The following is a 25,350-nucleotide window of genomic DNA, read 5'->3' as shown; positions in this document are numbered from 1 at the left end:
CAGTAAATGTCCATTCCTAGGACTATAGTTTGAGCGATAGCAGGCAACTTCAAGATATTGCTCCCTCATTTTGCAGAAGAGAAGATTTGACCTAGATTTGTCAGTGACTTGTGCACATTCACAAATGCAGTAAGTGGTAAAGCCAATGGTGAACCAGTTCCTCTGATTTCATGTCCTACAGTATTTCAACAGACCCTCTGAAAATTTTCTTTGAGAAACAAAATTGTTAGCTATCTTTCCTTCTTTCCTAAAGTTCAAGGGACATATTGTTCAAATTGTCCCTAAAGCCTACTGAAAGAATTCTATATTAACAGATTTTCAGGGAACCTAAATACTTCTCTATGAATATTGTATTAAAGATCATGGGGTGAAAAAAGTATTTGAAAAAAATCAGTAAACAATGAATTAGCTTCTTATAACTTTTGAAATGCAACTCAGTAGAATAAACTAAGTATTGTATTACTTTGCTAGGAGACTATTTCCAGAGCATAATTTCTAAAACTATACTATAAAACCTTATTAAGCTAATATCAATTTACCTAAAACTTTATATAATTCAAAATCTTTGTTGTTCCCCAGTCAACAGTAGGATAACCTGCCTTAACAAACACATGAAATGCATCTAATTTAAACTCTATTTTTTTCACTGTTCCTTGAATCTCATTTAAACGAGGTCTTATTGTTCCTTATGTAGGACAATGCTTAGCTAAAAATAAAGTATTTGAAATTCCATTTCTTGTACTTTTCAAAAATTTGTATCATGAAAATCTATAAAATTTCTTTCATTCATGCCCATGTTGCCTTTCTTATAAGCTAAATCATCTTGATTATGTCATTTAACTCTTTGAGGGTCAATATTCTTACTTGCAAAATTGTCTATTTATCATAAATGAAGGACTAAGATTGCTGCAACAGCCAAAAAAATTTTTCTGCAAGCTGTGAAAAGCAGAATCATATTAGCCAATGTTCTGATAATCCTTAATATGGCATTTGCTGCAATTACTTTCTCTTATCATATGTGTTCTATGAGAAAGTAGAATATTCACTAGCTGAATTGTATTCTATTCAAATCATGGATTAAGAAAAAGTGTTAATCTTAGGAAAATCTTAGACAGGGCTGTTAGATTTTTATTTTTCATTTCAGCCATAAAATAATTTGAGCTCCAGCTTAAAAAAAAGGTTTTTAGCAGTTTAATAGTTTCCTCCTGATGTATCTGCAAGGAGAAGGAAAATAGCTTGTTGTACAATTATGAAACAAATTACATTAAAGTTGACAATATTGTCCAGATCACCCAATAACATGGATTTTATTCAATTTCAGGTTTAGTTACTTGAATTATTTGTATAACTATCCAGATATGTTACCATAGTTTATTTTTATCTACAACAGTCTTGGTCATCTTTAGAAACGCTGGTAGGAAATTCTCTTTATGCCTAAGCCTTTCCATTGAGGTCATCCTTTGGGAAAGTAATCAAATGTTTTATGTATTTCTTAGTAACCATTAATATAACAGGAAATAAACATTTTTTCTTGATCATGTATTTGGCCCACAGGACCATCTATGTGTTCTTCTGCCTTATTCTGATAACCTTGCATAATTTAAACTTACATTTCTCTAAGTATTGATCAAATCTATTAACATTTTTCCATTTTCCATTTTTCCTCTTTTTTTAAAACCTGAAACTCAAGATAACAAAGATATTAACAGGAATTAATTTGAAACTGTCATGATAGGCTCAGATTGTCTAAATAGCAAATATAAGTTAATGGTCAGGAACATAAATCCTTCTAGCTTTACTCCTTTCTCACCATACAGAAGGGGCAAGAAATGATTTGTGTCTGTCTGTCAGACAATACAAAATTATTGCCTTGAGAAATAAGCTCATCAACTTTTGCTTTGTCAAATAAGAAAGAAAATGAGTCTGGATACTAATGATGATGTTGCTCAGCATGTCACATGTCAAACCACTAGCCCTTACTAATATGTGGGAGAAGAAAGTTATTAAAAATTTTAAATTATGTAGAAAACTGAGGGGAAATGGATATTAGAAATGTAACTATGCTTAATTAGAATTATATCACTTGCTTTGCTATTTCTTGCAGTTTATTCTCTAAATGACATGAGAATTGAGTGGTATAGTTTCATCTGGCTAGAATAGTGAGCTAAATGTCATTTCTTTTTATAAATAAATCTACCAGAGTTGTTTTCTTACTTTTATTTTTTATACAGTTCCTATTGAATACATTTTCAGCATTATCTCTTCCACAAGTTCATAGTAATTCTATTTTCTACAGTTAACTTATTTTAATACCTTTTTCCATTAGATTTATAAAATAAAGAAACCATGGATTCTAAATCATATGAAATCAAGAAAATATCTCACCCTCCTACTTTTCTATTTTCTCTTGCTTCCTCACTTAAGGTGTATTCTCTCTCTCACCTAGTGTCACCTATTTCACATGAGCTTCAGGTTTGTATTTCTCATCATTTCTAAGACATAGCTATCATTATTCAAGGATTCAATTGATTCCCTCTGTAGAATCTTTAAATTAACCATTCCCCCCCAACACTTTACACCAAGACAATCTGTCTGGAAACTTTGGAGACATCAATGAATGCTCCTCGTCCTTGGATCACCCATTTTTTCCAATATATTCTCAAGCCCTCTTGATTTTTTTCTCTGAGTTTCCTATCTTTTTAGTTCATCTGTCAATGTAATTATTCCTGCCACAATGCTTTGTATTTTACTAGCTTAGAGCATCATTTTCCTCTCTGTTCATTTCACTCATTCTTCCCTGTCTTTCAAAATCCAGCTAAAATGCCAGGAGTCTTTCTTAAAATTCTCATATTTCCTTTTCTATTTCAACATCCTCCTCTCATTAAATTTCACTGACTTCCTATAGCCTCCAGGATCAAACACAAAATCCACTATAGCCTGGCCCCTTTCCGCCACCTTTCTAGACTTCTTACATCATTTACCCCCTTTCCTTTCATCATGTGCTCTAGTGATAGTGGTTTTCTTGCTATTTCTTGCATAAGATAATCCATTTTCCAAATGTTGGCATTTTCATTGCTATTTCCCTTGCCCAAATTCTTGGCTTCCTCATCTCTGCCACCTGGATTACTTCAAAGATTAACTACAATTCCATCTTCTTCCTTAGATCTATGTCCTTTCCTCTGTTAATTTTCTCAAATTTATCCTGTTTATCTATATCTTGTTTAAAACTATAGTTGTTTTCATGTTGCCCCCCCTCATTAGACAATGAAATTATCTTTTTGATTTTCTATGGATTTCTACTGCTTAGTTTATTGCCTGGCAAATATTTACTGAATGACGAGAATTAATTCAATTCTGCCTTGTATTGTCCTTTGTTTCAAGTAAATATTCACTATCTCCTAAATTAAACTTTAAGTTTCTTGGAGTCAGGGAGCTTGATTTATTCTTTTCTTATAGATTTATCCAGACCCGTGCCAATTACACAACAGGTAATTTCTCTCTTTCTCTGCCTGTAACTGTGGATTGAAATCCTCTCATGTTTCCTAGGTGTTGCTTATGTTAGATAGTACTCTATTTAGACATGTTCTATTAATGAGATGTAAACAAATTATATATTACTAATAGTCATCAGACTGATATTAGTATTATAAAATGCATCGATCTATACATGATTCAACAGATTTCTATTAAAAAGGGTTTACCTCATAACCCAGTAATCGTCCACTGCTCATTTTCCAAGGAATGGCATCCCAGGAAACTTCAATTATTGAGGATGAGAGGCTATTTGCCAAGACATGAGATGGAGCTACTGTAGGTTCTGTGTTGGGAGAATTGAAATTAAAATGTACACATACATACATATATCATAGTTAATATGTGTTTATGAATACATATATACAGAAAGAGAGAGCAAGAGAGAAAGAGATTTGATTTTGGTAATCCTATGAAAAAATTCACTGTTGTATTTAATTTTTGAAAGATTGCACAGAAATATTATAGAACCGAATTCACCCCAAGAAATACTTGTTAAACTTCTACTATATATATATATATATATATGTATATATATATACACACATACAGATATTGTTTCTACTATATTTCTACTATATTTAAGGCAAAATATGCTGTTAAAATTATAAACCCTTCCTTTCAAGTACAATCAAAACATAATTACCTACCTTCCTCTGCAGAGAAAACAGTTGTCACTGGACTAAATGGTCCTTCGCCTTTGTTATTATATACACCAACTTTCACTTCATAGGGTGAAAAAGAAAGGATGCTTTCATTCCTAAAAACATATCTGGGTGTGTCAGGCGATGTAACCACTGTCTGGATCCATGTGGTAATACCAAGAGGTCTGAAGGCAACAACATAGCCAAAACCTTCACCATTCTGTAATTCCTCAGGAACTGGCTGTACAAAGAAAAAGTGAAAAAGTCAGCTCCATCTAATCTCCTCTAAAGTCTATATTATGATTAGTGTCATTTTAAATACAAAATATATAAATTATTTTTAAAGAGGGGGAAATTTTTGTATGATTCAGCAAATGGCAAAATAACTGAATTTCCAATTTCTTTTCTTTCGATAATCAAGTTTCTAATGTGTTTATGTGTATATGACATCGGGCACATAGAGATGACAAGTGAAAATAAGTTTGATGCAGATGTTTGAAAATGTCTGATTGTTTAGTATCTTGTAGCCAAAAAAAATGTCAAATAGTAACTTACTCCTTGTGGTTTCCATGTGTGGATGTTTTGGTAGACATTTCCAAATCTGATTAAGGACTGAGGATTTTGATTGACTACAATTCAACTCATAAGCCAAGTTTTCAAAAATAAAACAAATTATATAAATGGTCTAATCACTGTCATTGAGTTGGCAGAAAGGAACCACAACACTAATATTAAAATAATTGCTATGTATTCTGCAGAATTCATTTCTTTCAATGGTGAAACCTAAGTTAGAAATTCCTGTTGACAAGTATAATTATTTGCTTTACTTTGCTACAACATTCTTTTGCTTATGATTATTTATTATTACCTTGAAAGCTTAAAAGAATGCCAACAATTTCCAGGCCTCCTAACACTCAGATATATAGCTGAAATTTATACTGATTACACACAAACACACGGTGCTGAAAGGAAGACCAGGAACAAAACAAAATACAAATCAAATGGAAGGATCAAATAACACAAAATTGCCCGGATAGGTTGTAAGTGTAATCTAGAGCCAGCCTTCTACCATATCCCCGAAGCACAAAGCTGAGATAGAGAGGCAACGTCAAAGTAACTTACATCCCAGGTGATAACCAGCTCTGAGCGACTGCCACCTCCCCCACTTACTTCTGAAGGGGGTATTTCTGGAACTGTGGGGAAGAGGAAATACAGAAAAAACCGATATTTAAGCTTATTTACACCCATTTGAAGAAAAATTCTTTTATATTCAACATTTCTTTTTGAAGTAGAGTGTTCATTGAAATACCTAGTGTGGAATATTTCTTTTCTGGATGTCTCTGAAATAATTGAAATCTCTGTGTAAAATCAAGCAAGGGAGTCGAAATCTCAAATGTGTAAAGGGAAAAAATATCACACATCTGACATGTGTCCATACGAGCTCAACAAATATGGATGTGTTTTCAATTACAGGCTGGTCCAAATGAAAAGGAGAGCACAAAAATTAAAATCTGAACACGGGGAAAAATTCAACCCTCTTGTTCTATGATAATTTTACATGCAGATAATCACTGTGATATTATTTCTATGTAATTTTTATAGGAATGAATTGCATACACGTAAGACCGACACTAGCAACATGAAATCTTTTAATTTCACATTTATTTGGGGGGCGTACTTCAGCTTTGAAGTTATTCTTCATGAATCTAAACATTTTTCCAGGGTAGCTATGTGATTCAGTGACTAGAACACTGGACCTTGAATCAGGAAAATGGGCGTTAACACTTACTAGCTGGGTGACTTTGGGCAAATCACTTAACCCTGATTGCCTCACATCCTGGGCCATCTCCAGTCATCTTGATCTATATCTGGCCACTGACCCAGATGGCTCTGGAGGAGAAAGTGAGTCTGGTGACTTAGCACAGCACCCCCTCACTCAGATCCAATTCATGTGCTTGTCATGGCATCACCACCCTAGTGGCATGATCTTCTTAGAGAATGAAGGATAGACATCATCATCACACATTCTACCTAAAAATACTATTGAAATTAATCCTTTTGGTATCTTCTCCAAGATACATAAAGTTAATTTACATTGAATTGTTAAAATTATTAAAATTCTATTTAAATTCAAAATTATTTAAATTCAAAACATTAAACAAACAGTACATTTGTAAAGCAGATAGAGAATAAGGCTTGTGATAGAGAAGACCTGGATTTAAGTCCTGACTAAGACACATGTTGACTTTGGGATCCTGGGCAAGTCACTTTATGTGTCAGTAGCCCAGGAAATTTTTAAGCAACTAAGTGATAGATTAATTTTCATTCTATATTGGTTCTGGGAATCTCCACAGTGGGAATCCTTCACACCTATGAAGTTATAAATTCAGGAGAAAATAAGCAATCAAACAAGCAATGAATTGATATTGTGATTAAAGCACAAAAATGCTAAATGTAATTGAAGCATAATTTTCATTTGACTTATTATAAAGTAATCAGAAAATATTGAGTGTTATCAGATTTCTGTAAAGGGTATAAAATTGAAGGTTAGTAGCAAGAGTTTTGAAGAATTGAAATAAAGGAGTTTTATATTTGCCTTCCCTAATTAATATTCTTAGGGATGATAGTAATTGGTTTTCAAAATCTTAAAATAGGAAGGACAAATCGAAGTTCCCTTGAGATGGCTCAATTGACATCATAAGGGAAGAAAATTGGACAGAATAAAGTTTTGTCATGTCTTCTCAGATAAGAATCTTCTCAAGCCTAAATGTCTATTATTTAAGAAGATGCATTTTCACTATTACCAGAGAAATAATATAAATCAGATTTCACTACAAAAGCATTAGTTCAATATTAAGTAAAGTTCATTCTTGATAGACTGAAATGTCAACATCTTCACATACATTTTCTTCTTGTAGAAAATGAAATGTGTATAATTCTACACATTGGAAAGACTATCTACTTAATCATATAGATTAGTTTAGATATTGGTAATGATTGCATTTGAGAAGTAATTCATAAATTCTGAGATGAGGCCAAATCTTTGTTGATCCTTTCAGGCAAAAGCATTTCAATCGAAAAATATAAGAAAGTAATATTTGCTCACCACTCTGCTAAATTCTGAGAATACAAAAAGAGAGACAAAACAGTCCCTGCCCTCAAGGAACTTATTTTGATTGGGGAAATAACCTAAGTACAGAGAGGATGGAAGGTTACCTCAGAAGGGGAAGGCAATAGTAATTGGGGGCCAGGCAAAAAGAAGTTTATAAATATCTCATTTTAGCCTCCCATAACTTTGGGAGATAGGAAACTGAGGCAAAGAGAGATTAAGTGACTTGCCCATGGTCACACAGCTATTAAGGGTCTGAAGCTAGATTTGAACTCAGATCTTCTAGACTTTCGATTTAGTACTTTATGCATTGCACCACCTCATTGCATGTATTTCCATTTACTGTATGAATGTATTTGTATATGAATATGATCAAGATTCTGAAGGTAGGAATGATAAAATTAAGAAAGAGATTAAAGGTGATGTGAGAGTATAGAGTAGAGGGTGAGATTAAGGTTATAAGCATGGGTGAATGGGAATATGGCATGGCAGATTGGAGAGAGTTTAAGAGGAAAAACTGTTGGACATGATGAATTTGAGAAGTTCTTGGGACATTTAGTTTGGAAAGTCCAAAAGACAGTTGATGATATGTAACTATTACTCAGGAAGAAAAGTAGTTGAAGATATACATTTAATAATTACTTCTATAGAAATGATAACCCATAAAGAGATAATTTGATCCTTAAACTAGAAAGCAGAGAGGAAAGATAATAGAAAGCCCAGGACAGATTTGGGGGAAACGTCTATAATTACTAAGGATGAGATAGATCAAGGGTCAACAAAGGAGAACAAGGAAGTAATGTTATAAAAACCTTGAGAGGGCAATATATCCAGGAAAACAGCCAATTATGTGAAATGATCACATAAATTAAATATTGAGAACCAAAAGATTTAAATGTGCAATTTAGATATCATTAATAACTTTGGAAAGATCTTTTTCAGTTCACTTATGGTATCAGAAGTCACATAAGAAAAGCTTTTGAAGAAAGTAAGAGTAGAGGAAGCATATAAAAAGAGAAGCTTAAAGACTGAGAAATTGGGAAGGAGGAAAGATATGGAATAGTGAGTATGGCTGAATCAAGAGAATTTTTTTTTCTTTTAAGGATGGGGGGAGATATATATTAGATTATCTGTAGGCAACAGAGAAATATGAGAAAGTGAGAAATTGAAGATTAAATAAAACTGTCACAATAGTAAAAGGATCATTCTCCTGCAGAAGATGGGGATGAGATGTATGCAAAGCATTGTCCATAGGAAGAAGAACCACAACTCCACAGAAGAGAAGTGGTAGAAGTTTATCTCTTAGTGAAATATGAGATGAAGAGGAGATGATGGAGCTTTTGAGGAGAAAGGACCCTTTTTTTGGAGGGGAGGGGTGAAGCTTTCACTTGTTAGGCATGGAGGAGGGTGTGCCAAATTTATGATCTTACTAATAAACATTTAAATAGAACTGAAAAGCTATAAGTTTCTTAGAAATTAATCCTGCCCTCCCTCCCCCCCAAAAACCAAAAACCACTAACCTGCCTCTTCGGTTCTTACTTTTTCTGAGGGTAAACTTGGTTCCCCACCTCCAATTTTGTTATTGGCTACCACACGGAATTCATATTCCACCCAAGGATTTAAATCCACCACTGTAGCTGTTAATGTTTTTCCATCAATGACATCAGGCACTATAAAGTAATGTGGAGAACTGAGAATCCTTATTCTTTAATATGAGAGACTGAAATGCAGATCAATGGCCAGAATTTCTTTTTTAACATGTTACCTGTTGTGACTATTTGCCAGCCCACTGAGAAAGGCGTACGAGCTTGAATGACATATGATGTGATAGGGCTATGGTTGTCTGTACCTTCTTTCCAGGATAGTTGGGCTGTGGTGTCCGTTATTTCATCTACTTTCACATTTTCTGGTGGCCCAGGAGAACCTAGATACATCAAATGAAATAAGGAAATTTATATGTAAAGGAATTCACTCTTGAAGCACAACAAACAAGATTTTCATCTACTGGTTAGAGGACGAAATAGATGCGCTAATCTCTTTTGACACTTTTGTGCACACGAGTGGTAACTCTGTGAGAAGACTAAAGCCTAATACAAAAGAAAACCACACATAAGAGCACCCCTTGAATACCTCCGACAGATTCCAATTTCTCCAGCTCTTAGGGAAAAGGCCATTTAACTGAGCATAAATATACTGCTATTTCTTTTAAAATGGACTGAAATGCTGTCCGTTGTTTGAAAAGTATGAAATCCAGTTGGGGGACAGTCATTCTGAGCCACCAACATTAAGTGATTACAGATGCCATATTCTTTTGGAGACCTTTGTACAGCGGGATCTTTGTACCTTTCTAAATTTGATGTCTTTTATTTTGGACCCAGCATCCTCCAGTACTCTACTAATGCATCTCTGTAGTTCACCAATTTGTTATCTAAAGCTGTTTTACCCTAGGATATACAGGGGCAATTTTTCAGTACAACAGCAAATAAGTCCTGAAGAGCTGTGATCTGTTTCTTTCCAGAATTCTAGAAAATCCTTATTCTTTGGGGGGGGGGGTGTAATAGAAAAGCACAATCACACATTCATCCCATCTCTAAGCTAACAGAACACTTAAAAGCAAATCATCTAAGGTTGTGACTGTGGAATATCAATTTAAGTGTGAAAGTACATATATAAAGGTTTGTTATTTCTTTAAACTAGTACCTGTTCTCTCAAATGACATCATAATACACTGGCATTAGATCTAAGTCAAACTAAATTCATATACTCAATTAGTTAAATAGTTAATTAGCATTTATAATGGAATGGAAGGGAAAAGAGGAAGAGAATAAACATGCAATACATACACTAATGATGTACAAAGCACTATCCTATACTAAGTTCTTTACAAATATTACCTCATTTGATTCTCCTAACAATCATGGCAGGTAGGTGCTATTAGGAATCCCATTTTATAATTGGTGAAACTGAGTCATACAGCAGTAAAGGGGCAGGGGCACAAAGTTATTAGGTATTGGAGTCAACATTTGAACTCAGATCTTCCTGACAATGAGTCCAGTACTCTGCCCACTGTACCTTCTATTTGGCTATTAAAGACTTGATATGTGCCAGACGCTGTCTGAGTATTGGGAATACAAAGAAACTGCCCTCAAGGAGCTCCTATTATAATGGATGGAAGAGAATGTAAACAATTATATACATGGAATTTAGTCAATATAACTTAGACACAAAAACAGAGAAAATGTTCATATTATTACTTTCTATTCAGTTTAGAGATGATCAATTAAAGGTATAGAAAAAGAAATTACTAACATTTACCTCTTACTATCAGCTCTGCTGCAGATGAAACACTGTCTACTTCTGTTTGTACCATACAAACATATTTTCCACTATGTTTTAGTTGAATGTTCCGAATCATCAAATCACCTGAAGAACTCTGTTGAGCAAATGGGCAATGAACATCATTGTTCAAAAGCATAAATTTCATGGCAATGATTGAAATATTTCATGAGCAGAAAACAAGATTTTGTGGGACAGAATTACACAATACCAATTGAAATCAAATTTCAAAAAACATAGTTTTTTTAATTAGTTAATCAACCAGTAATTTTACTCAGATATATAAATGATTTAAAAAAATAAAACCAAGACTTGAAAGGGATCTCTTTGGATGTTTTCTCTGGTAGTCTTGAAATGAGTTGATCACTAAATTTCATCAAGGTTAGAGCACCTAAATTTGATAAGAGCATCATGATTTCTAATATTATTTTAATGTTTTCTGGAGTAATCCTAAATTATTTACTGGATGTGGCCATGCCAGATTAATGCTTTGAGGGCATGGACTTTTCATTCTTGTATCTACTGATAAAGTCATTCCACTCAGAACAAACAAAACAGCTTGTTTCAAGAAATTTTAATTTGTATTGAACACCTTTTGCCCTTCTGAATACATTGTTTTGTTCCAATAATATTATTGTTTGTTCAAATAAGATTTGACGCATTTAAATTTCCTTTCTTTCATTTATAATGGTGAATCTTTTTAATTGTTTTCTAGCTCAACACCTTTCTAATTACTTGACTAGGAAAAGTGAAGTGTTTATTTTTATTATTATCTGAGTATTGAATACAGTACTACATGGGGATTGCCACATACAATATACTTTACCAAAAAAAATGGAGCTTAAATCTAGAATAATTCACATCTATATAACCTAGGAACAATTTGTGTCAAATTAATAAAAGGAAACATTTTACAGAAACTATAAATATTATATTTCTTGCCATTGTTCAGTACCAATTAAAGGATTAAGTTTTCTCAAATGCCATATACTCTCCTTTTTAAAAATTAGTCTTAAATATGATTCAGTTTTTTAAATTTTTTTATTTACTATTTATTCTCATTTTGTACAATTAATGTTATTTTTACATTAGTAAAATATTCTTGTTTAAGAGTAAATGAGATATCCCCTCCCCCCATAAATATAGACTTGCTTCAGCGATAAAGGGGAAAGAAAAGAAATTAAAATTAAAAAAAATAATGGTAATAATTGTAGGTATGGCCAGGTGGTGCAATGGATGGAGCCCCAGCACTGGAGCCATGAGCACCTGAGCCCACATCTGGCTCCGTACACCCAACAATCACCCAGCCGTGTGACATGCAAGCCACCCAAATCCCACTGCCCTGTAAAAACCAAAAAAAAAAAGGAAAAAAAGACATAAAATAAAATAGTAATAATCGTAGGGGTGGCTGGGTGGCAGTCAGAGCATTGGCCCTTGAGCCAGGAGCACCTGGGTCCAAATCCGGCCCCAGACACCCAATGATCACCCTGCTATGCGGCCCCAGGCAGGCCACCCAGCACCATTTGCTCTGCACCCCCCCAAAAAAATAATAATAATAATAAAAAACGTGCTTGAGTCTTTGTTCCAACACCAACAACTCTGTTGTGGGTGGATCACATTCTTTATGGTAAGTCCATGGCAAAAGTTACTTTCATATTTTTCCACCGTTACCATTGCTGATCGCAACTCCCCCCTTTCGTATTTCTCCACTACCATGTACTATATTTTCTCTCTCCTTTCACTCTGCCTCTGCTGTAGGGTCGCTGAGTGGCAAAGCAGACAGATCCCTGGTCCTGGGGCCAAGAGGCCCCAAGCCCCCATACCACCCCTTAGGCCCAGCATCCACCTGGCCCTGTGGTCCTGGACAGACCATACAATCCCAGCTGCTTGCAATAAGTAAAAAAAAAAAAAAAAAAGAGATATGTTATATCTGACCACTCTGCCCCCATGGTCCATCCTCTCCTCCATCACTCACATCCCCCCCTTCTTACTCCAGATGTCTATACCCCTTTGAATATATTTGCTGTTTCTTCTCCTAGCCATCTCTGATGAGAGGCGAAGTTTCCCTCATTCCCCCTTGCCTTCCCCACTTCCATATCATTGCAATAGTTCATTATAATAAAGAAAAATCTTACGATATGAAATATCTTGGCCTATTCCCCCTCTCCTTTTCCTTTCTCCCATTACATTTCCCTTTTTTCCCTATTGACTCCATTTTTACACCATATTTTATCTTTGAATTCAGCTTTCTCCTGTGCTTCAACTATAAAAGCTCCCTCTACCTGCTCTATTAACTGAGAAGGTTCATATGAGTATTATCAGTGTCATTTTTCTATTCAGGAATACATGCAGTTCATCCTCATTAAGTCCCTCATATTTCCCCCCTCTCCTCCAATCTCCATGCTTCACCTGAGTCCTGTATCTGAAGATCAAACCTTCTGTTCAGCTCTGGCTATTCCAACAGGAACATTTGAAATTCCCCTGGTTCATTGAAAGTCCATCTTTTTCCCTGGAAGAGGACATTCAGCCTTGCTGGGGAGTTCATTCTTGGCTGCATTCTAAGCTCTTTTGCCTTTTGGTGTATTGCATTCCAAGCCCTACGAGCTTCCAATGTAGTTGCTGCTAAGTCCTGTGTGATCCTGACTGCAGCTCCACAATATCTGAACTGTGTCCTTCTGGCTGCTTGTAATATTTTCTCTTTGACTTGGGAGTTCTGGAACTTGGCTATGATATTACTAGGGGTTGTTTTTATTTGGATCTCTTTCTCAGGGGGGATAGGTGGATTCTTTCCATTTCTATTTTGCCCTCTGCTTCTAGAATATCAGGGCAATTTTCCCTGTAGTAATTCTTTGAAAATGATGTCAAGGCTCTTTTCCTGATCATGATTTTCAGGTATTCCAATAATTTTTAAATTATCTTTCCTAAGTCTGTTTTCCATATCAGTTGTTTTTTCAATGAGATATTTCACATTTTCTTTTAATTTTTAATTTTTTTGGTTTTGAAGTATTGATTCCTGATTTCTGGCAAATTCATCAATCTCCCTGAATTCTATTCTTTGTCTGAAGGATTTGTTCTCCTCAGAGAGTTTTCTTATCTCTTTTTCCATCTGGCCCATTCTGCTTTTTAAAGCATTCTTCTCCTCCATAACTTTTTGAATTGTTTTATCCATTTGACCTAAGCTGGCTTTTAGCATGCTATTTTCTTCAGCATTTTTTTGGATTTCCTTGACTAGGCTGCTGACTTCATTTTCATGTTTTTCCTGCATCTCTCTCTCATTTCTTTTCCCAGTTTTTTTTTTCTAACTCCCTCATTTGATTTTCAAAGTCTTTTTTGATCTCTGTCATAGGCTAAGCCCAATTTCTGTTTTTCTTGGAGTCTTTAGATGTAGGAGCTTGTGCTTCCTCATCTTCAGACTGAGTATTTTGATCCTTCTTGGGCTCATTTGCAAAATATTTCTCAATTGTGTTCCTTTTGTTTCTCTGCCTGTTCATTTTCCCAGCCTGCACCTGTTTTGGGGTGCTTCCTGAGCTTTTGGGACATTCCCACAAGGGTCTCAGTGTGTGAGGCTCTGTCCTCCCTCCTGGTCTGTGAATGACCATAAGCACCTCCCTCTGCCACGGGCCGAGGTGGGGGGGGCCCTGCTGTTCTATGGGGGGGCCTAGACTGGGATCAGGATCTGAATGTGGTCAGAGCCCCAGAGTCCTGTTCCAGGGGCAGAGGACAGAGCTCTGCAGTCTCTCTCTTCACTCCCCTCCCTAGGTTCAATGGGCTCATGCCCTGAGGGCTCCTGCTTACCAGCTCCACTGCTTCTGTTTCCTGGTCTGGGCTGCTGAAAGACCAGGCTGCTGGCTGTGTGCCCTGAGGGCTGGGCTCCATGTGCTCGCTCTGGCAGAGGTTCCTGCTGTTTCCCCACTTTGTGCCCGGTGCTCCCTGGGCGTAGGTCAGGAAACTGCCCCAGCTGCTGTGAACTGTGGCTCCCAGCGCCCTGGGGCTGCCTCCGGGAGGCTGAAGTTCTTTGGCTCTGGTGGTCCACCCCTCAGACCCCAGGGAGCAGAGGCTTTCTGCTCTTTTCCAGGTTACCTTGAGTAGGAGAACTGCCTCACTGGGTCCCTTTGTGGGTTCTGTCTCTCAAAACTTTAGTTAGAGTTCTTAGCTTATGAGTTTTATCAGAGAGCTCCTAAGACTAGATCTGTTCTTGTTGCCATCTTGGCTCTGCCCCCTATTCAGTTTTTTAAAAGAGCTAAAATAATGTTTGCAAGAGCTGACTAATTGCAGGTCCATCTCATGAAGTTATAGAATAGCATGGATTAATTAGAATTTAGAGGTTATAAATTTTGGAAATAGAAAAAATAATAATCCTTGGAGAATCATCTCAAAAAATAAAAGATCTGTGAAATATTGTAAGATGGAAAGTAATGTTTACATCTTTAATTTGTTGTGTACTACGTATTCATACTTTACCCATCACTTCCCCTAAATTTCATCAACTCGTGGTCTGCTTTCCAGTAACTCACCTTCTTCTGAGAAAGATTTTCAAACGTATTGCAAGTATGGAAATTAAAAACCTTTTTTGTTTTGTCAGAGCTTATTTAGTTTGCCAATTGAATTTTGCCAATTGTCAAATACCTTCTGGCAATTGGAGAACCTAGGAGTACCTCCAAATCAGGAAGAATGAGCATAGGATTGTAGAGAATGCAGGGAAATACAAGATGTTCATTGCTCAGACTGTTACTAAAAGAACAAAAGGCATGAATGAGTGGGGCAGGAAGGACACAGTGAATACAGTATCTGTGGACAAGTCATGGGAAAAACATCCACAAATTTCTGCCAAGGATGAGGAATTGAGGGATCCGCACTGATTGAGGAAGGAATCACAAATAAAGTTACATATCCTTCATAATATTTTTTAATGTATTTAATATTAGATTTTCAGTATCATTCAGTCATCCAATATATATGTAGCAATCATTGGCTAATTGCCAAACCATGTCTTAAGAGAAAAAAGACAAAAAAATGACCCCAAGAAACATATGTTCCTCATTCTATTAATGAAATAATATTTACCTATAGAAGTAAATGACTGTGTATTCATTTGCTTCTGTAAGTAAATATTCATTTGCATATGCAAATAGATGCCATTTTACTTATATAAATATAGGTAAATATTATCTGCAAATTAGTAGGGTTGGGGTATTAGCTGCTGGAGTATGAGTCAGAAAGGGGCTCCAGAATTTGGTAAATTTTATTAGAATATTTGCTTTCACATTTTTCTCAGTCATCGCTGTTTTATGTAACATTCAGACACTGAAAGGCAGCATGAGGTAGTGAGAAGAAAGGTGATATTAAAATGATAAAGGTTCCAGTCCAGTCTCTGACACTATTGCCTTGTGTAATAGGAAAAGCTGCTTAATTTGTCACACATTGATTGTCAGTTCTTGTTGCAGTATCTATTTGCATAGAGGAAATTCTGTCTTCCCCTTCTCCATCCTCATCATCCTACAATTAAGGATTTGCTACCTGTATTTATCCCCATTGTTTAAATGATTCCATGATCTGTCTGGATGTTCTCATAAACGATGCTGATTTTTACCCATCAGTATCAGTCTGATCCATATAATTCTTATTGACATATTCCCATTTGTTTTCCACAAAGGTGCCTGTGTCGAATTATTTCCTTGTACTGGATGCCTCCCTTACTTTTGCTTGACACAACAAAAAAACATTAGTAAAGCACAGGAATTTTCTAGTGGGTAGGCTTTGCATGTGGCCAATTCATCATCATTTTTTAAATCCTATTTTTTGACTCTTGTCAAAGTCCCCCCTTCCCCCCTTCCCCCACCAAGACTTTAGGGAAGTAATGGGAAGGGTATTCAATGCAGACTGACACCTCCATTAGTCTAGTTCTGTAGGTCCTTATTTCTTCTATGTTGCAGCCTCATTACATCTACTTTCTAGCTGTCCATCACTTTCAGAGTGACATTTAAAAAAAATTTTGGGCCATTGTAGAGTTAATGAGCAACAGGAATAACAGTTATAGAACAGCTAGCAGAAGATTTGTTTTCAAAATATGGGTTTTTTTGTTTAAAGCGAAAAATTTTGGGTTATTAAAAGAACATTATTCCCTTCCTCTCAAAGAGAATCAGACCTTTTTTTCTGCTTCATTCTGGACTTAAATTACTGTATATTGCAATGTTTCTCTAACTCCAATACGTGTGCGTGCGTGCTCACACACACACACACACACACACACACACACACACTGCAAATAGCTTTTACATATTTCAATTCACTTATATAGAGGTATTTGAGAGATACTGTATATGTGTACATTCATGTCAAAATATGTACCACATAAAAATAAGAATATACATCCATATCTATGCTTACATAGAATAATTTTTCCCCTCTACTTTATTTCTTCTCATAATCTCATCAGCTTCTACATATTCAGTTATGACCTCTACATGGATGATTCTCCATCTACTTATCTATTCCTAAACTCCATGCTCAAATCTTCCAGTGGTTTCTGTATCTCTCTCAAACTATATATCTCTTTATCTTAAACTCAATATATACAATCTGAAATGAAAATTATCTTTCTCCCTAAAAATCTCTCCTTTGAACTTTCTTATTATTCACCATCATTCCAAGGCTTTCCACCATATGTGTTTTCTGACTTTATTTTCTCTATTCCAATAATTCATACTCTCTAGAATCCAATCTGTTGCTATATACTATTTATTTCATCTATGCAACACCTCTTGGATATTTTCCCTTTTTTCCTCCCAACACCCATCATCAACTGTTTCTTGTCCCCTTAATTGCCTCATACTACAATTGTCTTTTGGTGCGTCTCCCTCCTTTCACATCTCTAGTCCATTCTCTATTCAATTTTTTAATTTCTCTTCCTAAAGCACAGATCTGACTATTTTCATCCCTTTTATTCAATAGCCACTGATGGCTCCCCATTACTTCCAGAATGAAATAGAAAATTTTCTATTTGGTGTTCAAAGCCCCTCATAATATGGGACCCGCTTCTATAAGAAGCCTTACTTTATCCCTAGAGCTAGGATCTTCTAATTCATCATGTATATAGCTTGTTGGTATGTAGATATTACATCAGATTATTCGCTCCTTGAGAGTATAGCTTGTCTTTTTGTCTTTCTTTTTATATGCAGTATTTAGCATGCTGCTTTAACATATAGCATGTATCTATAACATTCATATATAGCTATACATACATGCATAAAGCAGAGAAATACCTCAAACTAACAAACTGAAACCAGAAATAAATATATACACATATGTATCAATATGTTTAGTTTTGATGCTAAAATAGAAAAGAAATATAAGAAATCTTATACACACAAATGATATTACTTAATAAGTTTAACTGATAAAATACACTATTCCAATGAACTTAACAAATACTTTACTAATTACTAAGTAGAGACAGTGAAAAGTTAGGACCCTCTCTGATTTGGAATATGCATTGGCTTAAAATGTAAATTTATTTGCAAACTCTTATGATGATAAATAATGTAATAATAAAAGCAATATTGGTATATAAAGATGAGAGAAATCATGGAGGTAAAGACCTGTTTAAATAAAGCTTGGTGGGGGTTGTAATGAAACAAAATTATCTCTACAGTATTTAATTATGAAAATGGAAGGATTAAAAACCAAATAATTACAGAAAGGATTTTCAACAGTCTTTTGTTTCTTTGTTTTTAAAGCAAGCAGCCTTTACTACCATGTTAGATGCAGTCATTATATTTAGAGTTTTAGAATAGGGCAGTCAGTCGGCTCAGTGTGTAGGAGTGCCAGGGCTGTAGTAAGGAAGAATCATCTTCATGAATTCTAGTCTGCCCTTACATATTCACTAGCTGTCCTACTCTGGCCAAGTCACTTAATGCTATTTACATCACTTCCTTATTTGTATAATGAACTGAAGATAGAAATGTTAATTTTTTCATTATTTTTTTTAATTCGAGATGAATGTCTTAGACCGGATTTGAACTTAGGTCTGTCTGACTCCTGGACTGGTGCTCTATCCACTGTGCCAACTGGCTATGCCCCACTCCAATATTTTTTCCAAGAACTCCCCAAATGGGGTCATAATGAGTTGTGCCTGACTGAAACAACATCAGAAACCTGGTTATTTATTGAGGAATCAAAAATGGTAGGAAAGAGAATCCAAATGGTGAAGCGGTTGGATAAGACCAAGATCATAAAAAGAATTTCAAACTGGAGGCTATAACATAATTGTGAAGGCATTGAACAACTAACTCACAAGGTGCCTCAAAAGAGGGCTGGATCCAGGGCTGAAAAACAATTTGAAATAGTGCTGTCTGCAGATAAGAAAAGAACTCACTCTAGTGAAGTTATAATATTAGCAAGAATATTCCTTAATATTAGATTTTAAACATCAACTAATCAGTCAATAATCATTTATTAAATATTTCTTCTATGCTAGGGACTGGAGAGACAAGGATAAAAAATGTCCTGGCTATAAGGAAAACATATGAGTGCTATTTAGGAAAGTGTCAGGGTGTGTGTGTGTGTGTGTGTGTAAATAATTTATATAATAAATAAATAAATGATATATAAATAATTATATTTAAATAAATATAATTATTTATGTAATTATATTTAAATAAATAGAATTATTTATGTAATTATACTTAAATAGAATTATTTATATAATTATATTTAATTTTATTTAAATATATTATATATGTATGTATATATGTATATATAAATTTGTACAAAAACTGTGACAAGAGAACATAAATAACTACCAATCCAATATTTACTATCTCCTTCGTAGTCTTATCAGCTGACTTACAACCATGGAGAAAAATCCTGTCAAGTCACCACTGTCCCAATTGGTTATTATGTCTCCTAGAGCACTGTTTCAGGAGTGCCCCAAATTCCATGTTAAGCATCTCTCCCTCCTATCTATAAACTCCTTTGCCACTCTAAGACATTGAAGAATATCATATGGAAGATATTTTTATCTCTCAATGCATTATAACAGTCACACTTGAAAAATTATGTGCTTTTATTAGATTGTAATAAATGGACAACCTGTAGAACTTGCCTGTGTATGCACAGAAACACACATACACTCACACACACACACACACACACACCAACATACACAAAGACACACACAATAGGACTTGTTGAAGTGTCATAACAAGGCAATCAACTGGGATGACTATGAACATATATTTTTTTAATAATTCTAACTACACATACATACAGGAAGAGTTAAGTTTGTAAATTAATCCATCAAATTTAACCGTTTTTCTTTTGTTCAGTTTCATATTTCTAAATGTATTTATCCCCAAAGAAAATCTTTAATACTGGCTGACCTTTGGAAATTTTTCCGGTCTTCTGACCTTGACATATCCTGGAGACAGATTATTGTTTCTAGAGGTTATTTTTTATTTATTTCCAGTAAAATTGAACAGTTTTACTATCAAATACCATCAAGAAAAATATTCCTAGGGGGGAAAGGTTTTATTTCTCTCCGTATTGATTTCTCTGAAAATGAGTAGTCAGGTAAAGAAGACATAAAGAAATTTTCTTTTAAAGGATAGGAACTGGACCTGCATATCAGCTCCTTTGAACTTATTATCACTCAGACATGTGTAGCAAGTATTAATTTTTAAATTAATTAAATTTGAGACATTATAACACTATATCAATGTACCAGTACCATTTGCAATCACTTCTTCAGATTCTTATCAAGAAAAAAAGAGGCAGAAAAGGAGGAGACTGAGGAAAAAGAGAAGTGAAGGAAGAGAAGGAAATATAGGAGGAGGAGAAAGAAGAAAAAGATGAAGTAGAGAAGAAAAGAGATATGGCAAGAGAAGGAAAATAGGAGGAAGAGAAGAAACAACAAGGGTCATTTACAAAGTATTTCATTTTGCAAAGTTTTGTTTGTTTATTTTACATACCACATCTCATTTGAATCAACAAGACTATGAAGTTAAATATTGCAAGTATTATTATAATAAATTAGCTGAAAAGTAAATAGAGTTCTGGAGAAATTCAATGTTTTCTTGCCCATGGGCTGCCAAATATTAAGTGCTAGAATAAGAACATTGGCTCCATCTCCATGTTTTCTAGCTCCTTCCTCAAGCACATCCTGCTGCATCTTATCCCACAAGCTTTCTCAAATCTCAGGGAAAGAAAATTTTATTGGGGAATATATGGGAATATAAAGTTAATGAAGCTATAAAATAATGGCAGTAGGAGCTTAAATGTGACAAGGAAGTATATGATTTGTTAATAAATCAGATGTATAGACAATAAGAACTTTTGGTTTAGGGTAGGAGAGATAACTATAGGCTATGGGGATTCAATGCAATAAAGAATAATTCTGCATTCAGATTATCTTCAGAATAATATCTCTGAAATAAAGGGACTCTTATCATTTTCTATTTTCATATGATGAGTGCCTAGTATAATGTCATAGATGTCACTTAATAAAGATCTGCTTAATTAAGCAAATCATTATTATATACCCATCATCATATCTTTTCTGTATGATCCTCTTAGTTTTCTAATACTTTCTTTCAAAACTAAGTTGCAAAGTAAAAAATTTCATTGATTGGTAAAGGAACTTTCTTCACCCAAAAGTTCTCTATATCAATTAAAGTGTGGTTCCATTCCTTGTTACTATAATGATTAAGATAAAGAGTTAGAAGGAATTCCAGAAATTATTTTCTTTTCAAAGAGTAGTCTGAATATATCACAGATATTACAAATTGATATTAGTCCTGTGATTTTTTTGTCCAGAAGGGAAGAAATTCATTAGGAAAATTGCACCCCAATAAAAATATAATTTGGTTTTACTCCATCCTGGAATCTATGAAGCTTTTCATTTGAAACTTTATGGTTTCCAGCCATATAAAAAATTCTGACTTTTGGAATTAATATTTTATTTCTTAAAAATGATTTGCAACTTCTATGTCTAGTCATAACTGTTAATCTTTAAAAAACCTATATGCAATGAATATGACATATGCAAACTCATACCCTAGAAATCTTTGAAACGTTAGGAGAATTCTCATCTATGCCTATAATGATGCAGAATTGTGATCTATTATCTATAGACTGATCTTCCATCTGTTTTTTTGTACATGATGATTTAAAATTTAAATTTAGTTATAGCTGAAAGGTTCTTTATGTTCATAAAAATATTTCAAATAATACATGAAAATAATCAAATGTAATTATTTGAATGTTAAAGAATGCGGTAATAGATACCCAATGCTGGAAAATTAAAGCCACTAAATCAACCTTGGAAGAAAATTTCTAAAAATTGATGGGTTAATGCAATATGAAACTTTAAAATGATAAATTATGAGCAAAAATTTGTTCCTTCATAAGAATTCTGAATGGAAATCCTGCTGCAGTACCATCAAAAATATAATTTCCTAGCTCAAAAAAATACTTTGTTTGCTCTTCAGGTAGCAAGGTTGAATAGGTGGTTCTTTTTCCTTTTTGTCACTGCAAACACCATATTATTGTCTACCTTCCAATATTAATCATGCAATATTTCATCCCATTTCCTCCAAGCCTTGACATCACATGTCAATCATTTGCAATGTCTCAGAAGTAGCTAGAACAGCACAATATTTCAGTACTATGGTTCACGCTATCAAATGCCAAGGTTCAATCTATCAATCAACCAGCTTTTATTAAACACTTACTACATGCCAGCCAGTGAGGCAAGTGTGCTGAGCTTACAAAGAAAAAAAAGATGCCTAGAAGTAGCAAACAGATAACAGTCTCACCAACTGCAGCTTGGGCTACCCAGATGAAAACTTTCCCTAAGAGTCATGATAGAGTAACAATTTCATCTTTTTTCAAACCCAGCAAATTGTCAGAAGAGAAATAATAGGCATTCACTGGTTCAGGGTGTAAGCAGTGAAAACGATTTTTAATGCTTTCTAATAATAATGACTTGCATTTGTGTGGTGCCTTCAGATTTTAGACATTTTATCTTATTTGATTCTTACAAGAAGCCTATCAGGAAGATATTATTTCCTTAATTTTCAGAGGAGAAAAGTGAGTTTGAAAAAAGTTATGTGACTTACCCAAGCTCACATAGCTAAGTATGTGCCTGGGGCAGAATTTGAAATTATACTTTCCTGACTCCAAGCTTAGAACTATCCACAAAGTCACTTCCCTGCTTCAGGTCCCATTTGGTTGGTTGACTAAACTAACATTGCCTAAACCAAACAAGTGCATATTTTAAAGTCTCCATTCTTTTGTACCAAAAATAGTATAATTTTCCTACTCATGGATTATACAGGGAAACTAATCTGATGTTGCTATTAAAATCCTGACATGACATGTGATATAGGCCATAGTGAGGCCTAGAGATCAATGACAATATAAAGATTTTCTATTTAATATCCAATTCACAGTACAACTTGTAAACTGAATGGGACCCTGTGTGAAACAGCTAATATTTCTCTATGGGTAGGATGAGAGAGATACTGGTATTCACCTTTGTACCTAGCTATTGTATATATAATAGTAGGTAATTATTATTTTATTCATTAATCCATTTTAATGTTTCAGGTCATCTTGTTCGTTTCAAGTAGATATGTTTTTAATTATTTTTATTATAGCATTTCACTTCATTACAGTTACCATAAGCCAATGTTGTTATAAGGATTGCTAATGATTATAAGTATTAGTGGATTATAAATTTTGGTTGGAATGTACCCCCAACATCTTCCAAATTAAGACTTTATTTTGCACATGAGGAAACTGATGATACAACAATGAAATTATCTGAATAAGAACACACAGGTAGTAGATATTAATGCCAAATCATGATTCTAAATACAATCATCATATTTATCTGTGGGCAATAAAACCATCTATGTGCTATATTGAGATAATATGACAGATAAGTATCACAAAACTGTTGGATACTTCAGACTATCCCAGGACAAATTTGAAAATTTCCTACATAAGAGATCTTTACTCTCAAATTTTGACCCTTTTGTTACACCAAATTTTGGATAACTCATCTGAATTATTCCTTTAATATTTTTCTTGTAATTAAAAAGGAAAATTATAAAATAAGTCAAATGCTACTAGATGAGGAGTCAGAGTTCTTCGTTGAATTCATTCAGATTCATGCTGAACACTCACTGTAGCATTGACGTATAAATAATTGTCCTATAATCTGTTTGGTATGAATATTTTATACCATGCAAACTACTCAGAATTAACCCTGAATCCAGTGTTTATAATTATTTTAAATGGAAGTCAAAAAACTCAACTCCCTCTCCTTTAAAAATGATGGCTTGTGGTTTTTAGCCATGTCCTTATGAAGATTTTCCATAAAATTTATAATGATGTCCCTGTCTGAGGGACAGATTTGATTCCAGAATTAAACACTTTCTCACTACTAGTCTAGGCTATCAGATCTTCTCAATCTCAAAGTCACATTGAGAATGATGAAGGTGATGGAGGATTTGACTTCAGATTACTTTTTGGCCATCAATAGACTGCTCTCCTGGCAAAAAAAAAAAAAGTCTCATCTAAAATGCTGAAGTCAGTGAAAAGAAACATTATATAAAATCAAAGAGAGTTTGCTAGTCTGAGGACAATGCAACCCACCCTCTTTTTCAGACAATTGAGTTTTAAAAAACTGGGATGAATGGTAATGAGGAGTATTCATTTTCCATATTTTTACTTATACATGTTTGGAACAATTATATCCTATAAAATGTGATAATGTCTATTTTGAAATTAGAGCATGGGACTCTAAGGGAAAAAAGAACAGGAAATAACTAGCAGTTTCTTGTGAGTTATTTTATTTATACAAATTATTTGGCAGCTTTATATCAACCAAAGGCCTTTAGATATTGGTTTCAAATATCAAAATGCAATAAAGAAAAAAGATATTCAAATGAATTCACCATAATAACCTAGAAGTTACTACTGTATCCACCAAAGACGATAAGTATAAAAAGATAAATTTTTTTAGTTTAGAAATCATAGAAGCAAGATTTCTATCATGAGTAATTTAAAATGGTGATAGCTTAAAAAAATTAAAAATTATATGGAGAGATTTATCATGATTAAATCTATTTGGGTTTCAATGAAGAGAATTAATATCATAAGGTTCCTCCATATTTTGTTCTCTCTATCCTTTTGTCAAATTAACCATAATAGTTTAAACTTCCCAGCTATATGTTTCTTCCAACTTTTGTGGGATTTATTTAAATATCTTACTTGCTTAAAAGAGACTATGTCATTTTTAGTTCTACAAATCACCTTCTCTTTAGTAGATTATTAATAAAAACTATTTATCCTGCAATGGTACCAAGTATTCACCGGTAGCCTCTGTAATTAGGGTATTCCTTCCAATAATAACCTGATGATCCACTCTTGTTGTCTCATTCTATGTACATCTAGTCAATTCCTGGCAAAATCTCCAAAACACACTCTGCGCAGAATAATACCAATATTCCCACAATAGTGGGATATAACCAGTTCCTTGCTCTTACTATATAAACAGTCTACCACCTTAGTTGATGCACATATGCCTCTATAATGACATCCTTTATTTCTTTTCTTTTTTTTTTTTTGCAAGGCAATGGGGTTAAGTGATTTTCCTCAAGTCACAAAGCTAGGTCATTAAGTATCTGAGGTCAAATTTGAACTCGGGTCCTCCAGGGCCGGTGC

At 34.3% G+C, this 25,350-nt stretch overlaps 1 protein-coding gene across 1 annotated transcript in view; it reads right to left on the bottom strand.

The window, feature by feature from the left end:
• CNTN3 (contactin 3) overlaps window positions 1-25,350 on the bottom strand; it is a 378,875-nt gene that overhangs the window by 27,996 nt on the left and 325,529 nt on the right. The window contains exons 16-18 of the mRNA XM_074198709.1: window positions 5,298-5,368; window positions 4,182-4,416; window positions 3,702-3,817 (exon numbers count right to left, since the gene is read on the bottom strand). Coding sequence (XP_074054810.1) covers window positions 3,702-3,817; window positions 4,182-4,416; window positions 5,298-5,368 — 422 coding nt within the window. The remainder of the gene's footprint in view (window positions 1-3,701; window positions 3,818-4,181; window positions 4,417-5,297; window positions 5,369-25,350) is intronic.

This window comes from Macrotis lagotis, chromosome 8, assembly GCF_037893015.1.
Source record: "Macrotis lagotis isolate mMagLag1 chromosome 8, bilby.v1.9.chrom.fasta, whole genome shotgun sequence".
In the NCBI taxonomy this organism is placed as follows: Eukaryota; Metazoa; Chordata; class Mammalia; order Peramelemorphia; family Peramelidae; genus Macrotis; species Macrotis lagotis.
Note: the sequence above shows the minus strand (reverse complement) of the source record. Positions and strands in the feature narration are given on the sequence as shown.